The 22601-nt window shown below is 38.4% G+C and overlaps 1 protein-coding gene across 2 annotated transcripts in view; it reads right to left on the bottom strand.

Annotated features, from left to right (window-relative positions):
- Positions 1–22601, bottom strand: part of LOC115242476 (AF4/FMR2 family member 4) — a 116774-nt gene that overhangs the window by 64737 nt on the left and 29436 nt on the right. For both annotated transcript variants that reach the window (XM_029818787.1, XM_029818788.1), the window contains exons 2-5: positions 18471–19040; positions 14950–15003; positions 3752–3847; positions 130–166 (exon numbers count right to left, since the gene is read on the bottom strand). In XM_029818787.1, coding sequence (XP_029674647.1) covers positions 130–166; positions 3752–3847; positions 14950–15003; positions 18471–19040 — 757 coding nt within the window. The remainder of the gene's footprint in view (positions 1–129; positions 167–3751; positions 3848–14949; positions 15004–18470; positions 19041–22601) is intronic.

The following is a 22601-nucleotide window of genomic DNA, read 5'->3' as shown; positions in this document are numbered from 1 at the left end:
TATATATATATTCATGATATTGCCACGATTATCTCGTGAAGGATGAGTTTTTGAGATCGCGCTCTCAAACATTCACATTTCATTTAAAGAGACAACATAGAAAAGATAATGAAAATTTTAGGTACTCACGAGGCTTTGCAGGTTCTGGTGGAGCCACTTCTGTCAACTGCAAAAGATAAAAATATGTTGAAATAGTAGTTATAATATAAATCGATCAAATCTCGTGTTCAACAAAATTAATTTCTCTACATAATCGTATAATATACTATCAAAGGAAAAACCAACCGGATAATTTGAGTTGTTTCTCTTTCTTCAGAATCTAATAACATTCCTAGAAATTAAAATGTCAACGCGAGACATTTTACGTGTATACTTGAATGAAAATTATATTCGCTTCTAAAAAGTGGCATAAGGCAATTGATTCGCGCATGGATCGCGCATGAAAGTTTGTCAAACAACGCAGGTAAGTATTTAACGTCGATCATACTGCAAAAGGACAAAAAGAGAAAGTTTGCGTAAACAGCGGGAAATTAAACGAATCTGGGAAAATTTGTAAAGGAAACCGCGAAAGTGTACTTTGTCTCTCCCAGCTTCCGCATCGAGTAATTTACAACGCGTCGCTGCGTCTCCCGTGATACCGCGGACCCTTCTCTCGGCATAATAGAAATTTATCGCGCGGTTTGGCGGCCCTTTACATACATTCTTGTAATCGCGAATGAAATAATATATCAGTCTCGGCGGCATTCCCGCGAAACTTCACGCGAAATAATCAACTTGCATCGTGTAACTAAATGCTTTTCGAGTACCGAGTAAATAAATATCGTAATAAACTCAGATTAACAAATAACGCTACTACAAATTAACTGATATATATATATATATATATATATATATATATATATATCAATTTAAATAATAATTATTAATATATTACTATCAATTATAATAACAGAAATAAAAGATATAAATTCCCGCGTATTTTATGCACACAACGTGAACACTAGGATTATAATACGCATGCACCTACTAAGTTAAAACGGTGATTATGTCGTCTACAAAACGCGGGGTATTATATTGCATAACGATTCCTTTCATCTGCAAAAGCGCGAAATCGACCGCGGACGGATTCCACGTGCTGCACAATTTGGCGAATGGGTTCGCGCTATATTTCTCATTCCGGTAAGTCCGCGAGTAATTCTCGTGACGTTTGAGCAGGGAAAATGCCGGCAGCGATTTTGCATTCGCCCGTTATTACAATTTACTCGCGCGTGCGCGCGCGTAAAAAGGATCCCGGGTGGAAAGGTATATATACGACGGTCCGAATTAATCCACTTTTACGAGGCCGATTTAGCCTCGTCTCTCCTCTCTCTTCCTCTTTCCTTCTCTCTCCGCTCCTGCCTCTTTTACTACGCGCACTTTTTTCCCAGCTCTTTGCCGCCGATTCTCTCCGCAGTTTTGTCGGCGGGACGGTAAAAACAGGAAACGAATTTATAGTACGCAATGCAGTCTCCTGCAGCGTATCAGGTTGCAAATATCATGCAAAGTCCTATCAGACGTTGTAAATCAGTTTACGATGTTATAAAACGGCGATAAGGCTGATGAAAGTTTCATAAAAACTGTCAGAAATCAATTAATAAGTAATGCGCATAAATTTGTTAACTTGCTTGCAAAGCAGCAAATTTTTATCCGATTATCCGAACATACTTTCTGATAAAGTATGAAATACATATTTCCTATTCTACTCTTTTTTTTTGTTTCTTTAATTTTTTTCTTTCCAGATTACACATTTAATATATATAATAATATATTTTTATCGTTTTTTGTAAATTTATATATTTTGTTATCTTTTACATATCTTTTACATCCATTTTTGTCACGTAATTTTAAATTTTATTGCGAGTGTTGAGAATGCATATAATATTGAATAAAATCTATATAAGATTTAATAATTTTATAACTGTAATGCTGCGTACATTTAATACAATATGAAACTTTATTTTGCTGACACTCAAAGAGAGAGAGAGAGAGAGAGAGAGAGAGAGAGAATTCTGCTTCTTCATTTTGTGTTAAAAACAGATTGCATTGTTTCTTTTATAAAAATGTTTATTTGATTACTACAAAATATGTAGATACATTTTCATATCAGAAAAAGTAAGAAATGTCACGATCAGAGAATGATAAAGAACAAGTCTGAAAAGAGAAGTGAACAGACGGATTAGTTTCATCCGCAGTTTTATTTACATAGTAACACCGCGTGTTTCACAGTGCGGTCAAGCAGGACGGAGTTTTTACGTTGGATGAGCGTTACCGCAAAAGAGACATCGCTGTAAAAGAAGAACGCTCTTACGAGACTCACCGCATCCTCTTTCTCTCTCTATCTTTTTGCCAACGTCAACCCTGCTCCAACCTCGTCCCACCCTGCCGTCGGCGCGTTATGGCCGCTGCAGCTTTTGAGAGCAGCAAACGTTTGATACGTTGCCAAGTAGCACGGGACCTAGCTCGAATTAATGCGATCCGAGACATTTCCCATCCGGCCCGACATTATTGCTCCAGAATTATTCCGCTCGTAGGTATCAATGTTCCGCTTGTCGAAACAATGTTTCAATAACAGTAACCGGGTGTTTATTCCAATCAATTAAATGCTCAATTAGACGAGCAGTTAAACATGCCATAAACATCAGAAGTTAATTTCAATTGGCATAAAATAGTAGTCGCGTGTTATTACGACTACGGATTTACATTAAATATCAATTACAAGTAAAATAAATGTATCGACAAGTCGTAAAATATAAAACGCGCTTATCTTTTCTTATATATAATAATTCGTAGTTAATATATGTGCGGATCGCTCGCGTCTATGTTATCCCCATGTTATCGTTTTAATCAAGTTTAGAAATTGGCGTTCGCGACTCTCGTAAAATGCTAATTCCTGCAAATAAGATATTACGCGAGATTTCTCGTGCTACGTATCACCTACGACACAACTGGCCGTTTATATATACACGTGCACACGCCCGAGACACACGCCAACAAACGCGGTGCTTGACATCGTGCCAAGTGGCACGAACGACCGAAATGTTGCCACGATCGATATCACGCTTTGAATTATCACGCTCGCGAGAGACACGCACGAACTTAATCTCATATATTTCGCACTCGTTCCTTTTGTTTGCCGCGAAAATATGCGTGCTTTCGATAACAAAATTAATTTATGTTCCTGATTGGAATGTTCCTCATTATCAACCACGAGTAAACATATCCAGCGACCCTAGTTATCAATTATTGCTCTTGATAATCTACAGTCGTCGAAAAACTACTCAATATTGTGTGTCGCAGATAGTTCTCTGAATTATCTAAATAGGAATTATCACGACCAATAATCATTTAATGCTTAATAATCCTTAATTCTTTCCTTGTGCTATGTAAAAAGTTTATTTCGATGTAAAATAAAAAATTTATTTATATTTTATAATTCTTGTTTTAATTTTTTTTATTCGCTTTTGTTTTTCATTATAACTTTCAAATAAAAAATTATAAGAAATATTGTAATTGACATGGAAATAAAAATTTCCTTCAGATCGAGTTGTGAAAGTATCCTCTCATAAAATAGCTCGTAACTGGCAACGGAAGGATTAAGGGCATCCTCTTAGCAACCGTAAACGTCAAAGCGCTCTTTCAACCGGAGTAGTGATTACTCTCGATTCCCGTTTGCCATTTTGATCGGCGAGTGGGTGGATCAATCGATTCTTACCTTTGCCAGATGGGGGTTGAAGGTGAACTTGGATTCGTGCTCCTTTCGCGGTGTCTGCGCGATCGCCGTCAGTGGTGTGAGTGGCACGGTCATCTCCTGAAATGGCAAAATAAAATGCGATTCACGTGAGAATAAAATAATTTCATTTGTTTCCTGCAATAATTCTAATTTTCTCATTTGCGCATATTAATGGATTAACCCGTTAATCTTAGGACAAGGATCTTCGAGATCTCGCAATATTTATTTTTTTCATAATATTTTATACTTCCAGAAAAAGATTTTTCTCTGGGTAATTTAAAAAAAAAAAAACTACTTTTTCATTTTTAACAATACACGATATTTAAATTTATCGAAATAATATTTGAGAATTTTGATTCAAACTTTCTTTAACCATGCATTCTAAAATTAAGCGACTAAAAAAAGATAGTGATAATATGGTGACATGGTGACAATCAATGTGCAAATATTGAGAGAAGATCTCGACGTAAGATTCACGAGGTCGAGTGACGAATCAATTCCTTCGCGCGCTTCTCGAGCGACGACGACAAGAGAAAGAAGCGATCGCAATTCTCGACAACAACACATTTGCGTAATAGCGAGTGCGCAACTGGGGCACGATTACGTCAATGTCCACGAACAGAGTTACGTCGGACGGATTTCACACGACTGTTAAGTGTTCTACACGGACAACTGCTCTTATTAACGCGCGCACATACACGAACTAGAGCAAACGACGACTTTTGTAAATCTAAAATTAAATTCCGTGGACGCGAGTTTCTATTTCCTGTTTAATTTCAATTACATTTTATTGAAATAGAATCTGTGTGAACTCCGATCACACCAAAATACTTTACGTAAATGAGAAAGTTTAAAAATAAATAAATCCAATACCAAATTTAAAAAAAAAACCAACTTCGAAATAGAAAATTCACAGATGTAGCAATAATATTTTTTGACAGTTTAATGTTCCAATTAATAATGGTAACGAAATTAACACATATTTCTAAACAAAATTGTTTCATCTATTTAAATATAAAATTGAGAAAAAATATATAAAATGTGACAGAAAATTGAATATTTCCAGAGACAATTTGATGTATGTGTATAACATAGATTTGCCTTTGACATACATGCACGTATCTCCCACGCACATGACGCACATGCGTGCAGGTGCACGACAGTGCAATGTCGTCGGCAGAAAGTCGCAAACTGTCAAACAATGTACCGCGTCTCCCGCATCGAACGAGACGCATTTTCCACGGACGAGCGTCGTCGCGGCGCACAGGCCGATTCATTGACCCGCCGAGGAGACACCCGTCGACAGGAAACAAAGAGCGACGAGACAAAAGCTCTCGCGGCTCGCGAAGTGCTTACGTTCTTACGTGCGATCCACGCTCGCGAGAAATAAAATTCTAAAAGCCGGAAAAAATCTGAAGAGTTAAAACGGAACTAAAAATCATTTTATTTTTCGAAAGAATGCCTGCAGGATATGATATTTGGATCGAAGCGTGAATATTCGTGAAATTTGCAAATCGAATTTTCCTTAGCAAAATACTAGAAAGAAAGAGTCATTTGTAACTATTAAAATTTTACGAAATCTTAGCGACAATAAGAATTAAATAAACAATAAATTTCAATAATTTTAGAAAAGCACAATCTATTTACATTTTTAAAGTTTAATTCGTGAGAAACGAATATAACTGGGAAATTTAATGCTTCAATTTCTAGGCAGCTGTATATTCGTTTTTATCTCCTTTCTTTTTCACATAATACACAGAGTGAGTTTGTGGCGCTTTAAATTTGATCGTGCTATTACAGGTAAAAAACATATATTCTTTTAACCTTTTTTTTTAGTTCAACGATCACACACAAACGCTCGGATTTCTTACATACAACTATTTATCTGTAATTTAAAGCCGCAGTCAATTTAATGCTTGGCTGCTTGCGGTGTAAAAATCCGGTCACATCATAAACATTTTGTTTCGGATTGTAGGAAAACGTGGCACGCATAATATCAATAATGTCGCATTCAAGAGAACGTATTGTTCTAGAAGGAAATTGCAGTGTAATTTCGTCCAATGCGAGATATCATATTAGTACGACGGCCTACGGAATACTAACGACGATATCTGCCGCGAAACGGAAACAAACGTTTCATGCTCTGGATACGTATCCTCCTGTCAGTCTCGGTATAAAATGTCAAATTACTCGATAAAACTATGGACGAGCAACAAGTATCATCGACAATGGTAAAACTAACGCGCGCATCCGATAAAAGTCTGATTGTAATTAAAAACAGGAATCTTTTAATTTGGAATTTCTTTCTCAAAGTAAGAATTTAATAGAACGCGTCTTGTTACGAAGTTAATTGATAATAAAATTTAAATAATTGCAATGTATCAAGAGTGTATTGTACATCTTCCGATGTGTGTGTGTGTGTGTAGGTGTGTGAATGTGTCGTGTATTATATTGCGGAATTCTCTTTCTTATTCTTAGTGTAAAAATCCGGTCACATCATAAACATTTTGTTTCGGATTGTAGGAAAACGTGGCACGCATAATATCAATAATGTCGCATTCAAGAGAACGTATTGTTCTAGAAGGAAATTGCAGTGTAATTTCGTCCAATGCGAGATATCATATTAGTACGACGGCCTACGGAATACTAACGACGATATCTGCCGCGAAACGGAAACAAACGTTTCATGCTCTGGATACGTATCCTCCTGTCAGTCTCGGTATAAAATGTCAAATTACTCGATAAAACTATGGACGAGCAACAAGTATCATCGACAATGGTAAAACTAACGCGCGCATCCGTTAAAAGTCTGATTGTAATTAAAAACAGGAATCTTTTAATTTGGAATTTCTTTCTCAAAGTAAGAATTTAATAGAACGCGTCTTGTTACGAAGTTAATTGATAATAAAATTTAAATAATTGCAATGTATCAAGAGTGTATTGTACATCTTCCGATGTGTGTGTGTGTGTAGGTGTGTGAATGTATCGTGTATTATATTACGGAATTCTCTTTCTTATTCTTACTAAAAAAGAAATGCCAAACTGTATCTGTTATTGTACGTATAATTATTCAACGTTTGCTATGCACATGCATTCTCTCTATGTAAACTTTACCCTCTTTCTCTTTCTTTCTCTCTCTCTCTCTCTCTCTCTCTCTTTCTCGCTATTATTACATACAAAACCGATACTCAATTATCGACAGGCGATGGTCGCGCGTGTAGAGTATCGCCCAGAAAGTGAGTAATCGCCAACTCCCCGGAGTGCAATTTAATTTCGACTGTAGATCCATTGGTCCGTGAAACTTGTTACTGCGATGGAAACGCGACGCCGACGTGCCGATAAAAGTCGACGGTTCGCAGGAAACGGACGAAGGAAGGGAAACCCGAACAAATATTGTCGCACGAGAACTACACTAAGAGATCTCAGAAAAATGATTTTGTGCAAGAAAAAGAATTTTTTTTTTAAATTCTTGTTCAAAGAATTTAAGAAATACAGAAACGCTAGAAAAAAACGCGGTAAAATTGCATAAAAGGTAACACACCTCCGATTTAATCGCCACTTAAATATGTTGTAGAAAGGTTCTTTCGAGTAATCCCCGCAAGAAATAAGTAGAGGACGGCATTGGTTTAAAAAATATAACAAATTAAAGTTTGACATTAAAGTATGTGTATGCTATATAATTTGTAATTTTTTCATTGAAACAAATTGTTTATGATATATTTACGCGTGGGCGTAATTCCGCCCCCGCATTCAATAAATAATATTTTTCAAGACAGAACTTACAAATTCGTGTAGTTACACGTTGAAAGCTGTTAACGAACTGCGAGAAACACATTATTGACAAAATATCCATCCCCGTATACCTATCTCGTAAACGTAAACAAACACTTTTTCCACGTCTGCTCTACAAATACAATGTATACAAACCTCATGTTTCCTAATATTACTTTATAATAGTTGAGAAAAAACATTAAAACCGTTTAATTTGTTATGTCTCCTAAACCAATGTTGCCCCCACTTATTTCTTGCGGGGAATTACTCAGATGAATTTCCCCTACAACATATTTAAGTAAGGATAAAATCGGAGGTATGTTATCTTTTATGTAGTTTTACCAAAAACGCTTTGTGTTTATTATATCTTAATAAATGTTACTTCTATTTAAAATCATTACCAAAGCTATTAATAATCACTTCCCTATCTATTTTTCGAGCAAACTCATCGCGAAATGTCAGGTTCTTTTTTCTCTACTTCATATATATTTTTCTACTTTTAATAATAATTAAGATAAAATGTATTCTCTATTTTCTGAAAGAAAGGCACGTATTCATTCCTTATTATAAAATTTTTGTATTACATTATTATTTGTTTTTACACCCTAATTTAAATGCACACAAATATGAGGGCCCAATTACACACAAATCAGAAACATTGGATTAACGTTTAAGTTTGAAAGAACTGTCAGTCTCCGTTACGCTTTTTTAGGATTAATCCCACTTATTATTCCCACTGGAGTGCGTGCGGTTGCAGTTGCACCGCCACACGTGATGCGCGTGCGGCGCGTACCTAAGGACGAGCCGACGAAAAAAAGGTCTCGCATGCCAACCAAGAAAGAGGCGAGAGAAAGAGAGAAAGAAATTCTTAATGGTTGAGTCACTCCGCTCGCTCATGTTTCTCTCTCTCTCTTGCGTGCGCGCGCGGATCATCATCACACGGGCGTGTTTCGTGCAGGATAATTTACGCGGACCGATAATTTATTTCCGCGCCGCACGAAGAACGACATCGAGTTATGCAAATTGCACGCGCTACGAATGAGGAATTTATAGCGGTACGATATCGGGCGAATAAATGTCGAATTCGCGATGAATAATGGACGCGGCGCGTCGCGCTAAGATTCGCACCGCGAAAATAAAAATCGAAGCGAGGAGAAAAAGCTTCCGGGGTTAGCGGGAATGTAAACGTAGCTATACGAGCGTAAAGCTTAAAATTTACCTTAACTTATGTAACTCCGATATCTGTGTATGTGTTATAATAATAAATGCGATAAAAATATTTTTAAAATCATAATATACGTGTTGCTCTTGTCATTTCTCTTGAGCGTTAAAGATCGGGTTCGAATTTTGTGAGCTACTGTAGCTGGATGGAAAATCTTCCAAGCACTTCACGAAGAAGCTTCAAAGTCAGCCATGGTCGATGGCACGATAATCGTGTCAGACAATCTCATATATATGAGAACAAGCAAACAAGATGTCCGTGGAAAAAAGAGATAAAAATTCGAAAACGGCGAAAAATTTGCAAGTAGCATCTGTTCGTTACGTTAAAGTGCAATTTTACTGTGTCTCCTACCGCTTTGATAAGTTACGTCAATCTTTTCCGACGCTTTAACAAATTATCCTGTAACTCGCATGCCCTGGCTTTTATATCGCAATTTTTACACTCGCGACACAGCAACAGCTTCTTGTCATAGATATATGAAAAATTGGATTAAACGCTATATTATCTCGCGCAGTATTTAAAAGTTCAGTGTCAAAGATTTTTATAAATCTCAAATTAGATTTCGTAGAAGTAAACTTCTCTTTAAATCGATTGGAAAATAAGATAAATAAAATAAAATACATTTTCCGTCTATCTTTCGTTTTTATTTGTAAAGTGAAATTCGCCACATGCTCTTTTCAAGATTAAATGATTACATTAGCAACTTCTGGCTATACTAGACATGCCAAGTTAATTTCGCACTCGGCATTACTACCAATTCAAACTTTCTGATGCAATTACGTTTAAAATGTCTTTCAAAAATTAAACTGTTTAAAGATATCTTAGATATCCTGTTTGTTATCACAAATGAAATCAATTAAAAGAAATTAATCCATGAAATCTACAGTTCTAATCACACACATATGCAACAGACAAATAGAGATTTTTTTTTCTCAAAATAGAACAAAACAATTGTAATAAATTCAATACAAATATTTCCATCCAAGAATATGCTAATGCTAATTAAAATACTAATAGAATCAAACGTCATACGCTTCATATGACACATTAAAATAAAAGAACAAACTAGTACCTAAAAAATATATCACAAATTTAAATGAAAAATATTCAAAAATATATCCATTGATATATTATAAAGCCGAGTTAAATTTATTAATCGTTTTTCGTCTTAAAAATTATATTATCTCCAATATTTTATTAACATATCCAAGAAAAATAAAATTGTATCTACAAAAAGTGTCTATTCAAAGCTTGGAAAAAAATTTCCCAAAAAGAATTCCGACTTTTTCCGGATAATAGACACTCTGGTAGAGTACATACGTTGTATGTAATGCCGGTAATTACGCTAGACACGCGAGAAGGAGCGAAAACCCGTTACGGAGGCACCAGCCGGTGGCACTGCACTCGGCGGAATTGCACTTGCCATCTCTCAGCCTTCCCTCTTTCGCAAGGAACCCTCAAGATGAGATCGATCGCTAAACACTATAACGATCTGTATATCTCTATAAGATATAAGTAATATCAATACAAGGCTCGTATTCCGCAATTATCAAGTTAGTTTTATTCGATATACTAAAAGCGTGTATATAAGCAAACTTACGTTGTTATAGTTAGAGTACATTACTCATATTAAAATAAAACAGTTCTGTCAATTCTGTTAATTAAATTCTAAACATATTAGAAATTTATTTAATTAATTTCTATACGTAAGAAATTTTTTAGATTATCATAAATTTTAAAAAGTGGACATCGATCCGACGCCCAGGTCACGTAGCGATGACAGTTGATGGAAACATTCAGACGTATATTGCGCGACAAAGTGTTGCAAAGTCCCTTAAAAATGCATTCGATCACCGTTCCGTACGAACAAGTCTATCACACACGAAAGCACGCGATTATTAATTCAATGTCACTCGATACATAACCGTCACACCTATCTGGGTCATGGCTTTTCGCCGCGTCGCGTTTGGTGCGATAAATCGCTACATTAGGGTCCACCAAGATTTCGTTATTGCGCCGCAGTCCGGCGAAAAATAAGCGACTATTAACGAGAGCAACTGACACCTAATGGTTTTAAAAGCCTTGGAAATTGGCGTTCGGCCAAACGCGGAAATTCGTTTCCATACACGATATAAAATTGAACATCGAAATCCCGAGCATTCTCATAGATATCGTAATACGAATGTATATTTTAGCTTTATCCTGTTTAAACCCCCGTCATCTCTCTTTCGATAACAATCGAGAATATTTAATGCAAATATAATTCGATAAAAATTTTCACGGATTAAGAATTATCAGTCAAGAATGTTGCGACTCTTTCGCGTGTCCAATATAAAAAGCTAAAAATGCTACGCGGAGACAAAAGCGCGCGAGACGGACGAAGGGTGTCCCGAATCTAAGACAAAAACATCCGAAATAAAGCGAGAAGAGGTGGTCATGAAAGAATGCGATATTCAGCGAAGCTAGTTGGCCAAAGAGCGGTCGTCGCCGTCGTCGGCGAGCGCAATTAGCAGTCGCATTTACGATGCCTACTGGCGCAACTCTCGTATTTTCCCACGGGCAGAGCCGTGAGAATAATTCATGGACTTCTGACGGTGCTCCTGCACCAAACGCCGGAGCGACGAGAGGAACGAGGGAACGAGGAGAAGCAGACAAGGAGGGAGGGAGATTTTCAGAGGCAAAACTGTACCGGCCACTCGGTATATAGGCAGCATCGTCATAAATTTGTGCTGAAAGTGGAAAAGCCCCGAGGGCGAGGCGCCTCGTTGTATACGAGCCTGCCTCGTTAAACAAATGAGGAGGGAAGGAGAAGGATCCAGTAGCAGCTTCTTTTTAGTAATGCGGTCACTCTTTCTTTAAAAGAATTAATAATATTGCCTTTTCGCCCGGCACCTCTCTCTTTCTCTCTCCTCTGTTTGCTCCTCTGCGTTGTGTTTGAAAATTGGGGAACGTTGCCATTATACCCTCTTTCGTGACTGTTAAATTTTTAACGCAAAATATTTTGATAATTGATATAGATTTGAACAAAATCTTTGTTGCTGCAAAAGTATAATAAAGATTTACAGTTAAAATAAGCCTAAAGTTAACTCGAAAACATCATTAAAAAACTTTCTTCTCGTTTTTATTGTTGAATAATTTCAGGGATTTTAACTCGAATTGAAATTTTTTTCGTGAAGAGAAATTCTCGAGGAATTCCCGTGGTTTCACGCGAACTGTGTGAAACGAAAGTATCAATCATGAGCGAGCAAGGTGTCGGGACGACGTCAATCCTGCGACGCGGCAGTGGAATTGATACTGTCACAACGTTATGACTGCTGCTGGGGTTCGGTGTTATCGGAGCCCGTAATCGCCATTAAACCATATCCATAAATTAGCATACGATCCCGTCGACCCCTAACTCGTTTCGCTTGATCCTCCAGCAACCCCACTAGTGGTAACGCAGTAGACTGCTAAAATCCCGTTATATACTCGGATGTCGAATCCAGAGAACGGCGCAGAGGGAGAGAGAGAGAGAGAGAGAGAGAGAGAGAGAGAGAGAGAGAGAAACGTCGAGAATTACCCGTAGGATTCGTCGGTGATCAAAGGATTAGGATCCGTGCGGGCTGATTATTTTCGGCTCGACGTCGCGGGGACAATGTCATGTGTCGTTGAAAAAAACGACATGACAATCGGCGTAAATCATTGCGGCGTCCGACACGACGAGAGAACGTTGGAGAGAGGACTCGTCGCTCCTCTCGTTCCTTCACCGTTTTCACACTCGTGGAAATTTCACGTAAAACGTGGGTGTCTCTCGTCGTGCGCACGTGCGTCGCGCGCGAATGGCGCTATAAATCCACATGTCGTTCTGAAACGTTTACCCTTCCGTCGCTGAATTGCATTTACGACCGTAATTACTTATCCCGGATAATCTAGCCGGTTCGCTGTATTCATTGATCTAAGGTATATGCGTCTATCATTTTATAATCCGTAATTCCATAATGTACACTTTGTAATATTATTATTATTCGCACTTTCTAAAGAGGATAATATGATAGTTGTGTTTAAATATTTTTTAAGCTTTCAAATTAAATCCTATTACATAGTTAAATGTCACAAAGTAATTCGAATAATAAAATTCGCAAAGAAATATAATTTTATATTCAAAACAATAATTAATTTTACCTCAAATTATAACCTCGCGTTAAATTGGAATTTTCTGAAAAATTCGCGCGGCCCAAAGACTTTGTCATCCTCTTTTCTTATCGCTTCCTTTCTGCTTCGAGGAAGTAATCCAAATTCGCGTGTCTCACCCCGCCGATAGGATCGCGAATGAGTACGTACAAGAGGCTTTCCACGATGCGGCAACAAGCAAGGGAGATGCGCATTCCCATTGTCAGAGCGCAGTTCGGAGCTCTCTCTCTCTCTCGGTGAGAGAGAAGATGCGTTCTTTACCACCGTAATTCCGTTTCTCACAGCGCGTAAACAGCCGTGCTTTCCGCGCGACTGCCGTTTTTGCCGTTGGGCGTTTAGAAAAGTATTTACGATCTCGCGTGAGGCGATTGTCATAATCGTATCATCTGAGCGCGAGTAATAGTAGGTGTTTACTTGTTTTACAATAAAAAAAATAAAGAATTGTTAAGAAAAATACGGAACACACATTATTTTCTTTACTATGATATTTAAAATATTATATTACTTGTTTATATTATACTTATAAAAATTGGAATTAATAATTAATAATGAATATATTATATTATATAAATAAATATTTCGTGTATTTTAAAAAATAGAACGCCAATTATAATAATGTTGACATTTATATTTATAAATTGTTTATACACGACTTTTTCAGATTAATATTCGAACCATTTGAATGACGCGTGTTATATCTTGTGCACGAAAATAATGCAATAAATAATCGTGATATATAGATTGTCCATTTCTACTGTCAAACAACTTTTCACGTATGTGATAAGGCTGCCTGGGAAAGTCCTCACATGGAGATGCTTTAATGAATTTTCTATTAACAAGCTATTGAAGCACATAGGAGACAGTAAAGCAGCTTCGATCGGCAAACGAATGTAAAGTTTCATTCAAGCACTGAAATATTTATTGACATTTTTCAGTAATTTTAAATTTTCCACGAGTTACTCGATTAATAATTAAGCGAAATAACGGACAATACGTTTAAAACCGAATCAACATTAATTAATAACAAACTTAAAGAAATCCAAGAGTGGTCTCTCTGTAAACCGCGAACGACGATAACGGTGCTTTCATCGCACTTTTTGCTCGGAAAAACTTTTGCAGGAAACGCGGAGAAAAACTTCGCAAGAGCGGAAAAATCACCGACAAGTAAGATAAATGCAATCTCCTTTCTTAATTTCTAGATTAACGGAGAGTACCGAGGGAGATTCGGTACTTTTAGTTGGAAATCGACAAAAGTCGAACGTAGATCTTCTACCGACAAGAAAAGGCAAACACAATCTTTTCTCATGGGAGATACTATCATCGAGAAATCTCGTCGCGTCTTTCTCTGCTTAATCCCCGTAAAAGGGGGATATAAACTCTTCTTATCCTGAGAGTGCGAGATAAATTCGTTCGCGTTCGCGTATAAATATAAAATCTATATCTTCGTTTCCGAAAATCGCGACAACTGCTGGTCGCGAGAAAGTTGTACATCACTTCTCGTGGAGTTTCGATTAACGGGAAATCGAGAACTTTTTATCTCACGAAGGCGTGACATAATATCGCCGTCGAAGATCGGACGCGCCGGAGGTGAAGGAAGAATGATAAATCGATTCGATACAAGATAGCCTTGTATCGGCAAGAAGATTGACTTATTGATCGAGCATGAACCTCCCATCGAGTTGGGAAAGGGAACTCGACATTGGATAGCTTGGCGATCTTACGTCTTCGTAATGTTTGATCCTGTGTTTATCCGCATGAAAGTTCACACACATAAAGCTGTTCTTCAATCAATTTTCAGAACAAATCGCAAATGTTTCGCTAACATTTTATTTCGCAAAATTTTATAGAATTTTCAATTGATTCTCCGATGCTGTCATGTACGTCATTTATGCAATTTTTTTAATGCTTTATGCGAAGCAAAAAAATTTACTCATGTACTAGTTTTATAGTTATTTATAGCCCTGCTATAATAATTATCTAAATATAAGATTTAATTTTTTTTTTATAAAGAACTTACCTTCAGAATGTTCTCCACATCTGTACTGTCAATTGATGATCGCGAATTCGACCCCTGAAAAAAAAGATTAAAAAGATATACTTTTGCGATTATGTCATGTAACTCATCTATCTTTACTTTAGCTTTACATCATATATTAATATTAAAATATACTAGTTAATACGATTTAAATAAAATATATGATACAAGAAGGAAAATATTTATAAAATGAAATTATGTGAGAAAATCATTGCTCAAATTCGGATTCGATTTTGTACTTGCAACGTAAAATTAAACGGGATTCACTTCGTCGATAGATCGAACTAAATCCTTTCTCGCACGCGAAGAGCAAATTCAAAATATCTCGTACGCGTTTCCGGAACTAATTTGCACAGAAGAGAATCCGCTCTTCTCGCGAGATTTCTCCGCGATTTATCACGAGCCTCCTCGAGCGATCATTAATCAACAACGTCGGGACGGAAATGGGGAAAAGGCATTGAAAAGGGTGCGGACTGGGAGTGAGACGAGTGGGAGGACACGTTCTAAAGGGTGGTGGTATTACGAATAACGGCGAGTAGTCATTCCCAGAAAGAAAACGCGGGAACAATAGCGAATGCGTGAGATGGCTGAAACGACGGATGAAAAGAGGAAGGGGTGGCATGGGATACGAGGGTTGAGAGTGTCTAGTAACTTTTAGCCGGAGGACACCACGTCGCGGAGAACGGGGTGAAAAATGGAGGCGGACGAGACGGATAATCACGGAAAAGGAACGAGCGGAAAATGGGAAAACCGGAGAGAGCGGAAGCCGAGAAAGAGAAAGAAAAAATATAGCTGTACACACCTATAAGCAATAACGAATTATTATGGATTCCAATGAATCTTATTTAAACCTGTTGACAGAGGTTGTTTAATCTCGAATCTTAATTTTGTCATGTTTATCTTTAAGCTATACTTATGTGCATATATATAAAAAATATGTAAAACATTTTTAACAATGGCATACAAAGAAACAAAGTTTAATTTTTTTAAATATATAACAAAATGGAGATATTGATATTCAAGATAAAAAGAGCATAAAAGAATCGAAATGAGAAACGACAATGGAAGGTAAAGAAATTGAGGAAAAGGTGACACTAGAAAGAAAAACCCGGGATATATTGCTTTCATTAACGGCGTAACGTCCAACGATACTTGGCTTACGAATTTACCCCCTCGTTGTCAACCGCATATCCGTCCCTCCACCCCCTTCCACCTTCTTCGCGCGTAATTCCGAACCAATTTCGCGGATGAGAACGAATGGCCAACGACTCGGCAGCGAACGATTCGCCGTCCATTGTCAAAGAAAGGGATAGAGAAAAGAAATGCTGGCTCAAGATAGAGTGAGCACTACTAGAGGAACGATTACGTGGACAAACGAGAATCAATTTTCCAGAAGAACGCGAAAGAGAGAAAGGAGGGATGAGATGCACTCAGAACCTAGCCGGTTCTAATTGTATAAGTACCCGTGGAAGGAGAGGCATTCTGATCGTCCCCTCGATGGGCAATGTGAGCGAAAGGGAGAAGGACGAAGGGTCGAAGGAGACACGATCGATAGTCAATCTCAATGAAATTTGCACCTCGAGAAGCCACGCGTAATAGGACCCGCCGTCTCGAAATTCCCCCCCTCCCTCTATCTGGACCTCCCCCGCTTCAGGTGGATTTCCATTGAAAAGCAATTCATTCTCTGTCAACGAGCCTGTCGAGCCAACTGGTTTCGTTTGATACCTCGCTGGATGATCATGGAGTAGAGATTCAATGTGGAGAAGAAAAAGAGAAGAGGGGGAAGGAAAGATAATAACCTCTTTATTATAGCTCCTCGGTGATTAATGCCGTTGCTGCTTGATCTTTCTCCTGCGATTTGCGGCCGAGAAGAAAAGGAGCATCTCGTGATTCACTCGTTTGAACGCGAAAATGATGTATTGCGCTCAAGATGTCGAAGAGTGATTGATAATTGAAGATTTTGATGCGGTAAAGCGAATAATTCAGAGTACCGTTAATTTTTAAAAACAGCTTTCGTGTATTCGATATAATGTTATTCTGTCGTTTAATTAAAAAAAGATATCGCAAAAATATATAGAATAAATTAATTATAAAATATGTCTATTTCAATTAACCAACGATCGAATATGTATGAAGGAGATTATAACAATTTATAGTGTCGGCGATTAAAATATATTATAGTAAAATTATTTATACTATTGATTAATTTAAATTTCGTTGGTTAATTAAAATTTCGAGATTACTTCATTTTTTGTATATAAATAATATCATCAAAATCAAAATCTTCAATTTGTTTGATATTATCGTTATTAATATTATAGAAAACTCCTTATGTAAAATATGCAGCTAGATTAGCGATAGCATAATGATTCTTAGCAACTTGTTAATTTCGACAGTGTCTCGTTTAGTAAAGTGCGGCAATAGCGTCGACCGTCGCGGAAACTTCGCTCTTAATCTTCTTACGTGACAAATAATCGCAACTCTGGCGAGACACGCTATTAAAGTAGTTCGAGACTTTGTGAGTCTGGCATCGTTGCGACGTCACCGCCACGGCACTCGTGTATTTATCGAAAGGCCTCTAATATGTCTATTGATAGTGCATTAAACAAAAATCGATGCTATCGGAGCGACAAATTCTAAAATTTGTAAATTTTAATCTTCTAAATAAAATAACTCACACATATGTTTTTCATCATGATTTAAATAATCAATTAATTTCGAAAATACTGTCTCCGTGAAAAACTGACAAAGTAAAAAAAAGTACAAAATCTAAAATAATGCAAATTATTGTATATGAAACTGCATATTCTTAAAATAGTGTTTCATAGTTCATTCCTTTTTAGCGCCGAACATATCAATTATGAAAATTGTCGCACGATTGATTATTTTTCGATACTATAACGGAATGCTTTCAAGTTTCAGATTAATCTTCTCGCTTCTCGACGTGCATATCAAATATATTAAAAATTGCGTATAAGCTCTACATGTATTTTTTATTCGTGTCTTCGCGCGCGTGCGATATGATTTTTAATTTAAAATAAATAAATAAATATATTTAAAAACTTTTTCTTATTTCCTCGTTGTGTGTCTATATTTCCTTACATTGATCTTAATCTTTTTATATATTTCTTCTTTTTCATAATCTCTGTGACATTCGTGACAGATTTTCATAATTCCTACCGACATTAGAATTTTTATTCACAATGTCAATCATTATATTAATATTTCTCTATCGTTCATTCATCCCCATGGTATCCGTGTCACAGGAAACACACGATTTCCGAAACACCCCGCGTGTAAACAATCTCCGCTCGAAACGAAACGATCAAAACGTTACCTCCGAAAGGCCATTATATCGTCCATTCTCTGGAGGGACGACCAATCATCGCGCACGTAGATCGCTAGTTCGAAACGATCGTAAAACCAGCGTATTGACAATCATAGCGCGCGAAAGGGGTAAGAGGGAGAAGGATACAGAGAGAAATGCAAAAATCGATACTCACGTTAACCTCGATCAGCTTCAGCCGGCCGGCGAATTGAGTACGGCTCGCGAGACCGCCGCTGAAATTGCCACCGACGACACTCCCGCCGCCGGAATTGCCTCCGACCGGCAAAGAGCCATTGCTCCCTACGAGGGCGGGCGGTACGTGCGGGGGTACGAGGGGCGGGGGGCCCTTGGCCGGAAGTAAGCCGTGGTTGCGATGATCGTTACTGCCACCGCCGTGCTTGACCGGCTGACCGGGATAGCCACCCCGGCCACCGTAGGGCGGTTTGCCGTCAGCGGGTTTGACGAAGCCGCCCCGTTGCTGGTGGCTCGTGGCCGACGAGCCGCCGGCCGAGGAGGAAGACGAGGAGCCGCTCGATCCCCTGAGTCCGCCCGGTTTCTTAAACTCCTGCCCCGAGGACGGGGAACAGTTCCTGCCTGTGCTGGACTTGTGGGCCGAGGGCGTCGGCGAGGGCGCCGGGCTCTGCGGGATACCGTCGATGCCGATCAAACGTTTAGGCTCGTCCAGCAGATGCTTCACTAGGTGATAGTTGCCCAGCTTAGACTGGATTTGCGGGTCGGGATCGGCCTGAAATGAAGCAATGATAAAGAGACGTTAGTGTGACGCGAGCAGAAGATTTCATCATATTGTAATCTACGCGATATGTATATCCTCGAAAATTATCCTTAAAAATAATCCTTAAGTATTTTGCGTGGAAAAAAAAAAGAACACAAATCGTTATATCTTTGGTTTATGCAAACTTGATATTGAATTCTCAAGATATGAGCATTTAATAATTCAAAATCGCATGTATTTATGAAATTAACTTCCTTCATATTTCTTTATAAAAGAGAAAAATGTAAATGAAAAGGAAAACTCTGGCCGGTGCGAATTAACCAAACGTAAGCACTCAAGGACTTAAATGCATTTTCAGGTAATTTAGATTCCTTGCCAAGTCATATTTTAACGTCAGATTCTTCGGCGAGTTATATTACCAATTACCGCATTTTTAATTAAAGGATCACGTGGAGGTTCTCAATTAACTTAACGAATCTCACACAGAAGCTGTGCTAATTGCTGCTTAAACCTTCCACCGAGAGAAATTCATTTCGTCGTCGACGGAAATCGCGGTGACAAGCCGCGCGCACGCTTAAATGGTAAAACGCCTAAAATGGAACACGACGCGAGGGGTGACGTAAAGATGGCGACGATATATACATAACGAATCAATCATGTCACGGTGTGGCGCTCCGTAAAACTCGCACGTCATTTATCAAACAAAGATCAACAGCGAGAGACTCAGCAGCGATCGAAACCGCAGTCGCCGATGCAGTCTGCGACTCAACTCTCGTCGTGTATTTCATCGCATATATGTAACACACGTATAAACGCATACATATATGTACGTTCGCGCGCTGATTGCACGGGCAATTAACAAAAATTAATGCGCCGAGGAACAGGCGGCTGCCGAGTTTACGACACACAGTGTTCGACTGGTAATTTAGCGTATAGTGCGCGCACGCTAATATGAATCACGTTGTTGTACGTGGGCAATAATACAACCGCCTGTTCTGTTCTAGAGCCCCCTCTCTCTCTTTGTCCGTTAAGGACAATGAGATCGAATCGCGGTTTAAAAAGAAGGTCTCGCGCGCGCGGGAGGAGAAAGAGGTAGAACTTAACGTGATTAATGAGCGCCGCTATAAATCACGTCCGCTTGTTAGCGCCGGAAGACTTTTTCGCGCTTGCCGATCGCGCCCTTGTAATGAAGGTGCGCGCCCTCCTTGATGCGGATGCGCTTGAGTCGAGATTTCGGAAAGCAACTCGACGCGCGTGAAATTCTTGCGCGTACTTGGAGAATAATGGCATCGACGACAACGGGTACAATGGGATCGTCGAGAGAGCGATTGTTAGCGCTGATTATAGAGACGCGACGAACAGATCGCCCTGTTAACTTCTACCTTCCGTAATAACTCCTAGTTTGTGCTATAGATGAAGTGTGATAAGAGAGATTCGTGATGAAATTAATTATGGTCTAGTCTAACACGAGATGTGGTAAGCAATCTTATTAAAAATTGCGATATGTGTTAATTTAATTGAATACAATCTTCCAAGTATAAGTATAAATATATAAGTATATAGTTTTTTTTAAAGTTGAAAAAAAAATACAAATAAAATGAATAAAAAAATTGCAAGTGTTTGAAAAAAGAATTATTTTCCTTATATAATTTAAATAATAGAGATCACTTTATCAAAATACAAATATTTCTCGAAATATCGATCTTTCCTCTTAAATCATCCTATAATAGAATGAATCTTTTCCTCGAACAACGAGACAGGACATTGTATTTCATTAATTAAACCCCAAATTTTTGTAAATGCTAGAAAACGAGAGAGACAAAGAGAGAAAGACATAGGTGACCAGGTCAGGGACTTCTCATTCGCCCTGACCTCGCGCAACCTCATTCGGTCTCTCCGCCTCCAGTCAGTCGGCTGTCAGTCAACCACCCCCGCCATCGTTGAATGGTACTCCACGTGTGCCACCCGACATATCCCGTGCGTACACCATAAAGCGCGCGCACGGCCGGCGTTATTCTGCATTGGCGAAAGCGTCGTAAAACGCCCGTAATTATAATGCGCCGTAATGCAACCACTATATTGCGAAAGATGATACCGACGGCGATGAAAATGTTCGCCGCTATGTACGCGAGAGAAATCGATAAACCCGTACTCTGCGCTTGCCCGTGATACCACTAAGCCCGTGCACTAAAGCAGAACACTAAATGACACTCTCGCGCGCGCGCGCGCGCGCGTGATAGAATTCTAAGAGTTTCTTCAGAGAATAGGTTCTCTGATGGATTAAACAATAGAAAAAAATAATGGGAAATGAAATAGATTAATTGAAACAAAAAGCGACGCAAATTTTTATCGAAGAAAAAATTGCTTAGCAATTTCAAAGCGAATAGCAACGATCCAAGGTTTCTTGAAATACTCCGCATTTCGCATCTTCCTTGTGGTTTTTATAGAATGTCGTATGTGTGTGTGCATTAGATCTGTATGTGTACATAAATATCTTAAATAAAAAAAATAAAAAAAAAATAAAGTTAAGAGAGAGAGCCAAGGAAATGCGAGGTAACACGCTTCAGATTCCACTTCACGTAGAAAATACACGCGCTGGTGAACCGGCCATCTCCAGGCTGTGTGATTCTCTGTATCGCAAAATGCAGGCAAGTATTTACGTCACGGTGTCTGCATGGGAGAACGCATACGGCCGTCACACGCGCGGTCGTGCGGTATTTATGAGTCTGCGCGCGAGTTCGCGACGTGAATGGATGATGAAAGCGGTTCGCAGCAACTCCGATCGGGCGCGGACGTCCGATCGAGCTTTGATCCACTTAACTGACACACCGCGACCCATCGAACGCACGTTCGAAATTCGTTGCGTGCGATATGTGAGTATTTTAGCGAGATGTTTCGACGCGCGAAAATTGCCCCTCACGGTGGCCGCTTCATCGCCTTTTATCTCTCTCTCTCTCTCTCTCTCTCTCTCTTTTCCTCAATCTTTTTATATATATCGATTCCGCTCAATTGTTCGTAAAATAAAAAAAAATTACCAAAAATAAACTTAATTAAAAATTTTAGAGATTTCAATTATATATGAAAAATTTAGCCAAAGGTGCTTTTTTAAAATCACGTGTATATATGACGTGTGTATATATCGATTATGTTTACGATTCATTAATCGTTTCAATCAAGTGCAAGTATTGTTTGAATACGGTTTAAACACAAAACAGCCGAGATTTGCGAGCACCGTTAAAGATCCATTGAGACACAATGCGCTTTGTTACGGCATGAATGACCCGCGGGTACAGCTTCTCATCGAGAGAAAAAGCTCGGGAAAAATCTGGATACGTCCGCGTTTGCGTGAGTTAAGCTTCTTATTCTCGAAGAATATCGACAAAGCCTGAAGCTATTCGCTAGCGTCACACAACTGTCGACGATATCATAAAGTACTTATCAAACAAAAAGTATTTGTACGCTTTTGATGCAGTAAGATTTTATATAGAATGTACTTGATAGCTTAAGCTATTTTTTTTTCATTTATTTGAGTTAGTTTTGCCCTCTAATTCATTTTTTATTAATAATTTATAT

This window comes from Formica exsecta, unplaced genomic scaffold (assembly GCF_003651465.1).
Source record: "Formica exsecta isolate Colony F162 unplaced genomic scaffold, ASM365146v1 scaffold599, whole genome shotgun sequence".
In the NCBI taxonomy this organism is placed as follows: Eukaryota; Metazoa; Arthropoda; class Insecta; order Hymenoptera; family Formicidae; genus Formica; species Formica exsecta.
The sequence above is the reverse complement of the archived record's forward strand: the minus strand, read 5'-3'. Positions and strand labels throughout refer to the sequence as shown.